This window comes from Carlito syrichta, unplaced genomic scaffold, assembly GCF_000164805.1.
Source record: "Carlito syrichta isolate Samal-C Ts95f unplaced genomic scaffold, Tarsius_syrichta-2.0.1 Scaffold303102, whole genome shotgun sequence".
Taxonomy (NCBI): Eukaryota; Metazoa; Chordata; class Mammalia; order Primates; family Tarsiidae; genus Carlito; species Carlito syrichta.
Genome location: NW_007247198.1, coordinates 210945 through 224360, shown reverse-complemented (window position 1 = coordinate 224360; position 13416 = coordinate 210945). Strand labels below are relative to the sequence as shown.

General features: G+C 44.3%; 1 protein-coding gene across 3 annotated transcripts in view; it reads left to right on the top strand.

Moving 5' to 3' along the window:
• The window catches only part of MATN2 (matrilin 2), a 144500-nt gene that overhangs the window by 83659 nt on the left and 47425 nt on the right, over nt 1-13416 (top strand). For 2 of the 3 annotated variants that reach the window (XM_008057660.2, XM_008057661.2), the window contains exons 5-6: nt 4185-4307; nt 8651-8773. In XM_008057660.2, the coding sequence (XP_008055851.2) occupies nt 4185-4307; nt 8651-8773 (246 nt within the window). The remainder of the gene's footprint in view (nt 1-4184; nt 4308-8650; nt 8774-13416) is intronic. The other variant, XM_021712129.1, reaches the window with a different exon arrangement.

The following is a 13416-nucleotide window of genomic DNA, read 5'->3' as shown; positions in this document are numbered from 1 at the left end:
CCCACTGCAACCTCGACCTGCTGGGCTCCAGCGATCCTTTCACCTCAGCCTTCCAAGTAGCTGGAACTACAGGCACACACTACCACACCTGGCTAATTTTTGATTTATTGTAGAGATGAGATCTCGCCAAATTGCCCAGGCGGGTATCGAACCTGCGGGCTCGGGCAATACACTCACCTCGGCCTCCCAAAGCACTGGGATTACAGGCTGAGCCACTGAGCCCGGCCCAGCTAATTTATTGATTTTTGTTGAAATGAGATCTTACTATGTTCCCCAGTCTGGTCTTGAACTCCTGGACTCAAACAATCCTTCTGCCTCAGCCTGCCAGAGTGCTGGGATTACAGGTATAAGCCACCACACCCGGCCAAGTTTCTGTCTTTTAGGTATAGTGACATGACCACTCCTGTGGTCACTGTAGCACCATCAAAGTCCAATCAGCAGCTCCTCTCTTTGCAGGGGATGCCAAGAAGTGGCTGGCCACAGGTAGGATGGGGTGACTGACAGCAGACACCGACATCAAGGGTTGGGAGATTGTCAAGATGTTGAGTCAGGCCCTGCGTGAGAAGCTTGAAGGTGGGAACTACCGACTGCTAACAGAGGCCCACGTGGGCCATGGCATGGCCAACTCCTGTGACACAGACTGGAGTATATTCCAAGGCTTGGGACACCTTATCTCAATGTTCCCCCGGTCTCCATTCATTCATGTAATGATCCATTAGTTCTTGAGAGATGAGAAATGCACTTTTAGAAGGATTTGGTGCTAGCTCATTATTTATGTTATGACTTAACTCCAGCAACTGGCTGATGCCCCGTGACATTCAGACCCTGAGACGACATGAATGCCCTGTTCCCACCATAATGACTTGTAAATTTAACCCACACATGTTAGGTTAGGTGCTGTTAGAACTCTTAGGGAGGTAAAGTTACAAAAACGGTATTTAGACTGAAACTTAATGAAGCTTGGGAGCAAAAGAATAAACATAGCACAGGTTACTGCCCTCTAAATATCTTCAGCTTTTTTCTTTGCCTCTTGTTATTATGCTAAACATGCCATGCATGGTTTTGCTCATATATATATGGGGGGCAGACGGGAGAGAGAGAGAAAGAGAGAGAGGGAGGGAGAGAGACCGAGAGAGAGTCAAGGTCTCACTGTCACCCGGGCTGGGGTGCAGTGTCATGATCACTGCTCACAGCAGCCTCAACCTCCTGGGCTCAGGTGATCCTTCTGCCTCAGCCTCTGGTGTAGCTGGGACTGCAGGCACACACCACTAGGCTAATTTTTTGAATTTCTGTAGAAACAACGTCTCACTATATTGCCCAGGCTGGTGATGAACAATCCTGGCCTCAAGCAATCCTCCTGCCTCAGCCTCCTAAAGTGTTAAGATTACAGGTAGGAGCCACTGTGCCTGGCTATGGGAAACATTTTTAAAGAAAAAAAATCCGTCACCCTGCTACTGTAACACAGAAAATATTTTTATTTCTAATTTCCAGACTTTGTTTTAGAGCTATGTTTTTTGCTTGGATATGATCACTGTCAATACGCAATTTCGAGATCTACTTTTTTCCACCAAATTTTGTCTTCTTGTTTACAATGATGGCATCATTACAATGATGATAATGTTGATGGCTGCCTTGTGCCATAATAGAACTCCGGATCTTCTCCCTCGAAACAGGCTCCACCCGCTCCTTCCCCATCTCCTCTCCCAGAGTCGACCTTCCTTACTCTTTTTCTCCTCTCTTGCCTCTAATCCAGCAAGAATCCTATAAGCCCCACCTTTGACATATACCCTGTGCTTTCGTTCGCTAGGGCCATGCTTGGTTTGGAGATGGTTTGTCTGGCTCCCCCAGACTCATGTTGAAATCTGACCCCCAGGCCAGAGGTGGAAGGTGTTTGGATCACTAGGGCTAATCTCTTCTTATAAGGACATCAGTCATTTTGAATTATGCCCACCCTGATGATCCCATCTTATTTCCATCAAGACCACATCCCTAGGTATGGTTCGAGGGGCTAGGACTCCAACATATCTTTTGGGGGGACACAATTCAACCCATAACCCCCAGAGCACCAATTCTCCCACCCACCACGCTGATTGAAGCCTCCACCCTTCCTGGCTGGGATTATTGGAGGAACCTCCCACACTTGCCCTCTCTAGTCTACTTTTGACTCCCCATTGCAAACCCTGAAGGAACTCCCAATTCAGAGTGGAAGCTGAGGTCCTTACAGCAGCCCACGGGTCCCTCCTGCCTGCATCTTGTCCTCTCCCACCTCTCTCCCTGCTCCAGCCACCCTGGCCTCTGCTGATCCCCCAGCACATCAGGGATCTTCCTACCTCCTGGCCTTTGTGTTGGTGGTTCCCAGACATCCTCATGGCCCGTACCTCATTCAGTGCCATCACCCACTTCTTGGAGAGGCCTTTCCTGACCGCCTCCACTGAATTCCACCCTGTCCTCTCCGCCAACCCTCCCCCATCCCTATTTCTGTTAGATGTTTGATTTTTCTCTAGAATACTCGTTTCTTTTCTTTTTTTTTGAGTGGGAGTCTCACTCTGTCACCCAGACTGGAGTGGAGTGGCCGCTCCTGGCCACCGCAGCCTCGATCTGCTGGGCTCCGGCGATCCTTCCGCCTCAGCCTTCCAAGTAGCTGGAACTAAGGCGCACGCTACCACGTCCGGCTAATTTTTTTGATTTATTATAGAGATGAGGTCTCGCCTGCCCAGGCGGGTCTCAAACCCGCAGGCTCAGGCAATCCACTCACCTTAGCCTCCCAAAGGCATGGGATTACAGGCTGAGCCACCGAGCCCGGCTTACTTGTTTATTTTCTAACATACTATGCTGTTTACTTATGGTTTTATTTTTTGCCTGTTTCCTGCCCCCACCATCACCCCCAAATATAAACTTCTGAAGGGTTGAAATTTTTGTCTGTTTTGTTATTTGCTCTCTCCCTGGCATCTAAACAGGGCCTGGCCCATAATAGGTGCTCAGTAAATATTTGTGGAATTAATGAGAAATCAGCCAGTGTGTTTTCTCATGAATTACTAAACCACTTATCCTTATTAAGCAATCATCTTATTTTTTATAATTTTTTGTCATTGTAAATAATGCAGCTATTGTGCAATAATAGTTTATTGCATATAGTGATATCATCTATTTTTTAAAGTTATTTCTGGCCTGGCACGGTGGCTCACACCTGTAATCCCAGCACTTTTGGAGGCAGAGGTGAGAGGATTGCCTGAGCCAAGGGGTTCGAGACCAGCCTAGACAACTCAGCAATACCTCGTCTCTACAATAAATAAAAAAATCAACTGGACGAGGTGGAGGGCGCCTGTGGTTCCAGCTACTTGAAAGGCTGAGGTGGAAGGATCACCTGAGCCCAGCAGATTGAGGCTGTGGTGGCCGTGACAGTGTGACTCCGACTCAAAAAAAACTTTTTTTAATTAAAAAAAAAAACTTATTTCTTTGGGTCACAGTTTCAGGGTAAACATTGCCAAGTTGCCTTCCAAAAGGATCTCTATTGACCAATAATGCCTCCAAGCTTTAGTAACTGTTTCTGTGCTGCCTTGACACTGTCGGGTTTTATCTCATCTTTACTTTTTCCTGTTTAATGGGTGTATAAGTGTGACTTGTGATCATTTTGATTTGGCTTTCTTTTTTTTTTTTTGGAAACTGAGTCTCACTTTGTTGTCCAGGCTGGAGTGCAGTGGCACAATCACGGCTCACTGCTGCCTCGACATTCAGGGCTCACATGATCCTTCCATCAGCCTCCTGAGTAGCTGGGACTATAGGTGTGTGCCACAATGCCTGGCTAATTCCTTTTTATAGAGATGAAATCTTGCTATGTTGCCAAGGCTGGTCTCAAACTCCTGGACTCAAGCAATCCTCCCAAAGTGCTGGGATTACAGGTGTGATCCACCACACCCAGATGATTTGCATTTCTTTAACATTTAAATACAATTGTTCATATAGTCTTTAGTTTGTCTTTTGATATGAATTGCCTGATATAAACTCCTAATTTTTTTTGGCAGGAGAAGGGAAAGGGAGGTCTTAGATTCATATTTATTGATCTAAATTCTTTTGGAGGCCACAATATTAATGTGTACTTATATTTGTTAACAATATGCCTCTATCCTACCATTCCTTTCCCTTTGTTTGCATTTCTAATTCTGAATGTGTTTTATTCTCTACAGCTGTGGACTACTGCGCTTCAGAAAACCACGGATGTGAGCATGAGTGTATAAATGCGGATAGCTCCTATTTTTGCCGGTGCCAAGAAGGATTTGCTCTTAACCCAGATAAAAAAACATGCACAAGTAAGTTTTGCACCCACGAACATTTTATGTTATTGCTGTCAGGACTGTGGGCATGGAAATCTCCCAAGCATCGATTCGCATATGATGGTGTCACAGGATCTGATACTGTCTCCCCTCATTCCTCCTCTGTCAGCCCCTTCTTGATGTGTCTTGAGACCATAGGCCACCCTGTCTCAACATCACCATTCAAGGACTTTGATGAAGCTCTCTTTTATGGGCCACCACATGTGGGGGTGTTCTTCCAGCATTCGCTGAGTGTGCTGACGATCAGACCACCTTACTCCATGCTGACTCAGCCTGCCTGTGCCCGTCTGTGTTAACAGGGCTCAAGAAATGTTTTCATTGAAGTTCTGTGGCTTGTGGGCTTCAGCTCTAACTCCACACAAGAACCAGAAAATTGCTGAGCCAAAAAGAATCAAATGTGGTTTCTTCTGGGGGGAGGGAAGGATAGGTGAATGGGAGTTTGCAGAGAACTACTCATTCTTTGTTTGAGTTGTTTAGTTCTATTTGATTTTTAACTATTTGATTTAGTTCTATAAAAATCAGAATTAATTTCAGTCTCCAAAATCTGAACATGAAACTCTGTAAACTGAGGATCCTCATGCATTTTGCAAAAAGATTCTTTAATTTAATTTCATTTTATTTTTTGAGTTGGAGTCTCACTCTGCCACCCAGGCTAGAGTGCAGTGGCATGCTCATGGCCACTGGAGCCTCGACCTGCTGGGTTTAGGCGATCCTTCTGTCTCAGCCTTCCAAATAGCTGAAACTACAGGCATGTGCCACCACGCTCCGGGCTGGTCTCGAACCTGTGAACTCAGGCAATCCTCTCACCTCGGCCTCCTAAAGTCCTGGGATTATAGGCATGAGCCACAATGCCTGGCCAAAGATTCTTTTAAATGCAAATATATAAAGGTATGTCAGACCACATAAGGGATTGTGTGTGGGTTATTATCCTTCTCTAGGGAGGGTCACTTGAGAAAGCTTTTTTTTTTATATAGTTGGGGTCTCACTCTGTCACCCAGACTGGAGTGCAGTGACGTGCTCACAGCTCACTGCAGCCTCTACTTCCTGGGCTCAGGCGATCCTTCTGCCTCAGCCTCCCAAGTAGCTGGGACTATAGGCACACACCATCATACCCGGCTAATTTTTTTTTTTTTTTGTAGAGATGAGGGAGATCTCACTATGTTGTCCAGGCTGATCTCAAACTACTGACCTCAAGCAATCTTCTCACCTCAGCCTCCCAAAGTGCTGGGGTTATAGGTGTGAGCCACCTAGCTGGCCTAGGGTTCATCATTTTTTAAAGTGAATTTTAATAGCAATTTAGAATACGATAAGGCATCTCTGAAGTATACATCAATGACAAAATAAGTTTTTAATTCATAAAAAGTTCACATACCTACAAACTTTCTAAAATGCATCCATTACATAAAGCAGGGTACACCTGCACAAAACCTTTGGAAGTATAAACTTACCTCCTACTTTTCAATCCCTGAGTATCAACAACTTAGAGACACCAGAGCTGAGGGAAGGGGTGGCGTGTGGAATTGTATGGGGTACGTTAAGTCAAAAACATATTTCTGGAGCCCTACCTGTGTACCTTTAGAAATGAATGAGGCCAGCAAGAACTCACTTGTTACCTCAAGAACAACACCAAACCATTCGTGAGGGATCTGCCCCCCCATTACCAACCCAAACACCTCCCATTGGGCTCTGCCTTCAACACGAGATCCAATTTCAGTGTGAAGTTTAGGGGGACAAATGTACAGACTAGAGTGGACATGAACATGTGAAATGATATTATTGTTTTCAGCAGTGTTCCCTGATTATTTTCTTCTTCACAACTCTGGGTACCTCCCACACTGTTCTTTTTTAAAATATTATTTCTTCTTTTATCCATGTTCAAAGAATATTTGTTGAATAAATGAATGAACAGTTAACACTTTTTCATTAGACTTCAAAAAAAAAGGAAATAATAAAGATCTAAGCTAAAATAAAAGAAATAGAACACATAAAATCAATAGAGAAAATTAGGTCATTTTTTTTAGATGATCAATAAAATTGATAAACATCTAGCCAGGCTAGTCAGGGAAAAAAAGGGAGAAGACACAAATTACCAGTATTAGGAATGAGAAAGTTAACTTCACTACAGATCCTACAAACATTGAACGAATAATACAGAAAAATGATGAACAAACTTATGCCAATAACTTTAAGAACTTAGATGAAATGGACAAATTCCTTGAAAGACACAAACTATTGAAGTTTACTCAAGAATAAATAATTAGTTTGAATAAACCTCTATCTACTAAAAGAAGTGGTATTTGTACTTTAAAACCCCTCACAAAGAAAACCTCAGACTTAGTTGGCTTAACTAGAATATTCTACAAAACATTTGAAGAAGAACTAATACTAATTCTACACAGATTATTCCAGAAAATTGAAGAGGAGGGAACATTTTCAACTCATTCTGTGAGGCCAGCATTATCTTCATACTCAACCAGAAAAAAAGACATTAAAAAAACCACACACAAAATATCTCTCACGAAATATATGCAAAAGCTCTTTAAATATTTTTTAGCAAGCAAATCTAATTATATATAAAAAGATCATATACATCATGAGCAAGTTGGATTTATCCCAAGAATTCAAGGTTGGTTTAACATTCAAACTCAATCAATGTAATCCACAATATTAACATACTAGAAAACAAAAACCATATGAGTCATCTCAATAGATATACCAAAAACATTTTTGTATATTTTGCTTAAAATTTCCATGAGTTTAAATTGGGAAGAATGGGAAGAATTGGCATCTTCTTAATGTTTTTTATTTCAAGAGTATTGTCTGTCTTTCTCTTACTCAATTTATTTCCTTTGGTATGGACTGGGAAAACTTATGTATAACAAATTCCTCATTGTGAAAATTATTTATGTAGCTCAAATGTTCATTAAAACAATAAAAATTCTCATCAAAACAAAGATTTCTTTTAAGACTTATTTCAAGCAGTTGTTTTTTTGGGTTTTTTTGAGTTGGAGTCTCACTCTGACACTAAGACTGGAGTGCAGTGGCCGCTCCCAACCACTGCAGCCTCGACCTGCTGGGTTCCGGCGATCCTTCCGCCTCAGCCTTCCAACTAACTGGAACTACAGGCGCGCGCTACTACACCCTGCTAATTTTTTTTTTTTTTTTTATTGTAGAGATGAAGGCTCGCCAAGTTGCCCAGGCAGGTCTCGAACCCGCAGGCTCAGGCAATCCACTCACCTCAGCCTCCCAAAGCGCGGGATTACAGGCTGAGCCACCGAGCCCGGCTATTTCAAGCAGTTTTAAACAGTACATCCAGATTCCACTATGGGAAAATACTTTGTTCAGATCCTTCAATAAAACGGTCTTTCCATAATTGTTAAATACTTATAATAATAAAATTCAATGATAACAAATTTCATAAAACTCTTCTTTCCTGAATGTTTTGGTTTAAATTGGTGTACACCTGGAGATCAAGTTCTCTGACCACAAATCTTGAGATAAAGATTCTATTTACATGCAGCTGAGTCCAGTGAGGAAGGGAGATGTTTTGTACTCCTAGGCCTTATTTTTTCCCGGTTGTGATTTTGTAGCCTAATGCTTGATTCAGTGTTTGAGGGTTTAAGTAGTTTGAAGTTTGACTGGGAAGGTTTAGTTGTTGGGTTTTTTGTTTTGCTTTGTTTTGTTTTGTTTTTGAGTCAGGATTTCACTCTGTGGCCCAAGCTGGAGGGCAGTGGCATGATCACAGCTCACAGCAGCCCCAACCTCCTGGGCTCAAGTGATCTTTCTACCTCAGTCTCCTGATAGCTGGGACGACAGGTGGGTGTCGCCATGCCTGACTAATTTTTTGATTTTGTAGAGATGAGTTTTCACTATGTTGCCCATGCTGGTCTCGAACTCCTGGGCTCAAGCAATCAGTCTGCCTCAGCCTCTCAAAGTGCTGGAATGACAGGCGTGAGCCACCCCACCTGGCCAGTTTAGTTGTTTAAATTGCATAAATTCCATAAAACACTCAGGCTCTCTCTTCCCAGCCTGTAATCTGGTAAACACCACCCAACCAAGACAAAGAAATCATGTTCACAAAAGTTTATTTGTTGCATAAACATTTTATAATATGTCAAGAAGTTTCTCTTAATGGGGGTGTAGGGGAGGAATCTCCCTAAGCATGGAAATAGCTTTATTGAGAGATCCCTTCATGGCATGAGTCTTTGAGGCATAGGATTTTACCTGTGTCAGAACAATGAAGACTGAAAAATCCCTGGTTTCCATATGCTAACTTTATTGTTTTGTTCGTCATTCTTACGATTTTTCTTTCTTTCCAGAGATAGACTACTGCGCCTCACCTGATCATGGATGTCAGCACGAATGTGTTAACACAGATCATTCCTACTCCTGCCGCTGTCTGAAAGGCTTTGTCCTGAATCCAGATAAGAAAACCTGCAGAAGTAAGTCTCACTGGGAGTCGGAGCAGGGCTTGTACCACTAAAGGCTCCTCGAGTTTGTTTTCCTTTCCTTGCAAATCTTAAATGGGATGTACTTATACTCAGTGTTGTGCCTACTAACATTATTCTGCCCTTTATTGTACCTTGGGGCTCACTAGATCCTGTGATGGGGATGATTTTTGGAGATTGATTCCACTGGGTCTGGCCACTGGATTCCTTTAGCCCATGCTGAAGCTCCTGCCTGTCTGAAATGAGGGTGCCCTTTCTCTTCTTCTTATCCCCATAGTATACCTTTGGGACTTAGAGAAAAAGCAAAGACTGGACTCAGAGATGGGAGGTCAGAGGAGCTGGGTTCTTCCAGTCCTACAAGATAAGACACTGAATGGATGCTAAAAGGGGGGAAAACCAGCTTTATTCTCTTTGATAGGTAAAAAGAAAAATGAGACTCTGGGACATCCCAGCAGCAGTCAAGGGATACAGGGTGTCAGCAGGGTGATATTGAGGGTATGCTGAGTTCCTCAAATGCCTGTTGCCCAGCACGTCAAGGGCCATGACTGAGTATCTGAGCATGGACCCAGATGGGACCTCTTTAAGCCAGACTGTTCCTGAAAGACCACTAAAATGGACAAGGACAGAGGTGGTTGTCTTTTTCTTTTTTTCTAATTACTTCATTTATTTATTATAGAGTTGTGGGGTATAGATGAGGATTTACTACATAAGTAGGCTGCATGTAGGTGAAGTTTGGGCTTCTAGGTGGCCCTCATTCCCCCGCCACTGGACCAGGTACCAGGACCAGGCATGTGGCCAGTGGTGGAGGAGAATTTGCTCAAAGCTCTGCATCTCTTACCAGTCTGAGGTCTCTCGACCTGGGCCACTCCCTTTGTGTTATCACCTACTGAATCCTCAACAGGGAGAAAGAGTGCTCAAAGGGTTCCTGGCATTCACAGGTGTGGCATGTTGGTGAATGGGTGAATGAACGAATAAATGAATTCTCTGAAGTGCTCCTTCTGGAGAAATTGCGACTATTATTTGAATTCCTCGGTCTTGTTAGAAAGTTAGCTTTTCTGAGGCATGCGCGTCATGAATTTCTTTCAAAAAGTCTTCTTCGTAGTCAGCCCACACTCATGTGCACTGACTTGTTCGGGGTCTGCTGACCACGTCATTCACAGAACTCTCTGGAGTTTCCATTTAGGGACATATATTTCTGTATGCTCCTTCACCTGCTTCTTCCTGGCGACACTACAGAGGTGTTGTTCAAGGCAGGACTAGTTTCCAAAGGTCTCGCTGCACCTCTCTTCTGGAAATACAGTGGGCTGTCTCGCTGCATCCAGACGAGTCACATCCTGCTCAGGGCACAGATCAACGTGCGTGCTCGTTTGGATAAGTGTTAAACCATGTGTAGTGGCAGATGGTTGCAGGCCCACATTTCAAAACTGAGTCTCTCTTGCGAAACACAATTCTCACTGCCTGGCCTGGATACAAACCCTGGACACATTCAAACATCCAATGAGAATTTTGATCGAGAGCATTCAGAACATGAAAACAATCAGATGGGCTATTTTCCATGAGACTACACATGCCTGCGATCCCTTGGAGGGCTGACTTCTCTGGCCGGGCCGCTCCTCTCTGTCCTCTACACCTTTTGCTAGGAGTGGGTGTGTAAGGGCCTGACTGAACTCAGGGAAAATCACTCACAGGTGGACTCATATTTATGAACCCAAAGCTCTTGTGTGGGCGATGATTAGGTCTGGCTCAGCTCAAACTCTCATTGTGATGGCAAGCTTCCTTGTTTGTTTTATTTATTTATTTTTTGAGTTGGGGTCTTGTTCTATTGCCCAGGCTGCAGTGCAGTGGCACAATCACAACTCATCACAGCCTCAACCTCCTGGGCTCAAGCAATCCTTCCGCATCAGCCTCCCGAGTAGCTGGGACTACAGGTGCGTGCCACTATGCCTGGCTAATTTTTTGATTTTTTTTGTACAGATGAGGTCTTGCTATGTTGTGTATGCTGTCACAAATCCCTGGGTTTAAGCAATCCTCTTGCCTCCCAAAGTGCTGGGATCACAGGCATGAGCCGCTGCACCCAACTCTTGTGCGTTTCTTTATTTTTTGAGTAGGAGTCTCACTCTGTCGCCCAGGCTGGAGTGTAGTGGCACACTCATGGCCTTGACTGCTGGGCTCAGGTGATCCTTCCACCTCAGTCTTTCAAGTTGCTGGAACCACAGGTGTGTGCCACCAAGCCTAGCTAATTAAAAAAAAATTTTTTTTTAATTGTAGAGACAAGGTCTCACCATGTTGCCCAGGCTGGTCTCAAATCTACGGGTTCAGGCAGTCCTCTCGCCTCAGCCTCCCAAAATGCTGAGATTATAGGCGTGAGCCACCATGCCCAGTTCTCATGTGTTTCTAATGGAGGGAAGCAAGTTAGGCATGTGGCCACTGGTGGAGGAGAATTTGCTCAAAGCTCTGCATTTCTTACCAATCATCTGAGCCCCCTGACCTCGGCCACTCCCTCCACAGCTCTGGAGAGGCACTTGGAATAAGAGAAAGGTCCAACCCCACGCAGGCATCATTTTCAAGAGAGAGGGGAGGCTGAGAACAGAAAGGCAAGCAGAGAGAAAGTGACCATTTGGGAATGATTTGACCATTGCCCATTGGCCCCCGGGTGGGCCGATTTACAGGCCGTGGCCAGGCCAGAGACCCTAATGCTCATTCATGTATACTCAGTGGGTATAGCCCTACTTCTTCATCCAACAAAAATTAAATGTGTTTCTGAAACTCAGTCCTCACCATCTCTTCTGATTACATTTTCCATTGTCTTTGCTGTGAGTCCGGCCCTGAGTCCCGAGGTCAACCTCTCAGTGCGACCCCTGACTTCATGCTTGAGCTCAGTCCATTAGGGCAGACAGCTGGAGTCGGAAGTGAGCGCTCACTGTCTCTCTGGAGCATTATGTGGGCAAGAGAAGCCAAGAAATTGTGTTTAAAATCTGGAGTTTGTTATTAGGAGTCTGAGGCCTCTCGAGTGATCTGAGTATTACAGGTCTCGGGTCATTTATATTTAATAGGAGGTTGATGGATGTGGGCTATTTTCAAATCTAATAAGAAATCTATTTTTTAAAAAGAAATTTGATGTCATCGAAATTAAACTGGAAAAAACTGTTCAAGGCAGAATCCTCTTGAAGAAAACACCCTTGGCTGAGGCTTGCTCTTTCTCCTCTTCTGGGCACAATTCCACCTCCTGGAGAGTGCTGGCCTCCATTGAAGGCATGAATTATGAAGGCTGCAGTACAAAGCACAGAAATCGAGACTGGTCTGGTTCCTACTTCTTCCCAGGTAGAGCCCCAGGGCTGAGTCAGATGTAGGTGCACAGCCAGGTGCGGTAGCTCACACCTGTAATCCAAGCTACTCAGGAGGCTGAGGTGAGAGGATCGCTTGAGCCTAGGGGTCCATGCTGCAGTAAGCTATGATCATGCCACTGCACTCCAGCTGGACATCAGAGTGAGGCCCTGTCTCTAAAATAAAAGCAAAAACAAACAAAAGAACAGATGTGGATGTGACCCAACCCACATGCTAGGCACTAGGATTCCTGTTAGGTTAAAACATATATATATATGTATATATATCCCAGAGGGACCTCTAGAATGTCCGGTCAGACCTGCCGGGGATGGGGTGTCTGGTGTTTGCAATCTGGTGCCACAAAGGATACAAAGAATTGCACAGAAGTTAGACTGGAACATATAGTTTATTTAAAAACTAAATTAGAAAGAGAGAAAAGGAGAGAGAGAGATTCACCTCCCCAAGGTAGGGAAGGGGGCCAAAGCTAGGAAACATGGTGGCCATAGCTCAAAGAGCCACGCAGACACATCAGAGTTTAACAAAGCAATGGTGGCTAGTTGCTTGAGGTTGAATGCTTTTAAACATTCCCCTTGATGGGGGAAGGTCATTAAGGTGACTGGGTGGTGGTCTGCTCCACATCATCACAGAGGGCAGGTACACACAGGTACTAATGTCAGGTGATGAACAGCAGGCAGATGGGTGGGTTAGTCACATGACAGTTGCCATGTTGATGGGGTTTGTGTCATGAAGGTCATGAAGAACTGATTAAGTTAACTTGCTGGAGAGGGGGTTATAAAGCAATTATAAATAGCTACCTCTGAGAAATCAGTTCCGTCCTTGGCTAATGATTAGAGGGTAAAGTGAACTGCTAAAGAAATATGACAGAATTAGGCAATGATAAAATAGCTGCTCATTGGGTGTATTGATTCCATGTTATGTCCTTTCAGGTACCATGGTGGGTGCTCCCTGTAGTTTTTCACACTCTAAAAAAACTGGTGTGAAGCCTACAGGTTGGACTGAGATAGGATACGTGAGGTCCAGGCTTGGCAATGTCACTTGTATTGGTTGTGTGACCTACTGTCTGTGCATTCAGCAGGCATCAAAATGTACTGGCTTGGGTCACCAATCTTCCGTGTTTGTAGTCTTACTTCTTCAGTTAGGGCTCTGACTCTTGAATTTTTTCCTTTTTTTTTTGAATCGGAGTCTCACTCTTGTCACCCAGGCTGGAGTGCAGTGGCACGGTCACAGCCACCGCAGCCTCCACCTGCTGGGCTTAGGTGATCCTTCCGCCTCAGCCTTCCAAGTAGCTGGAA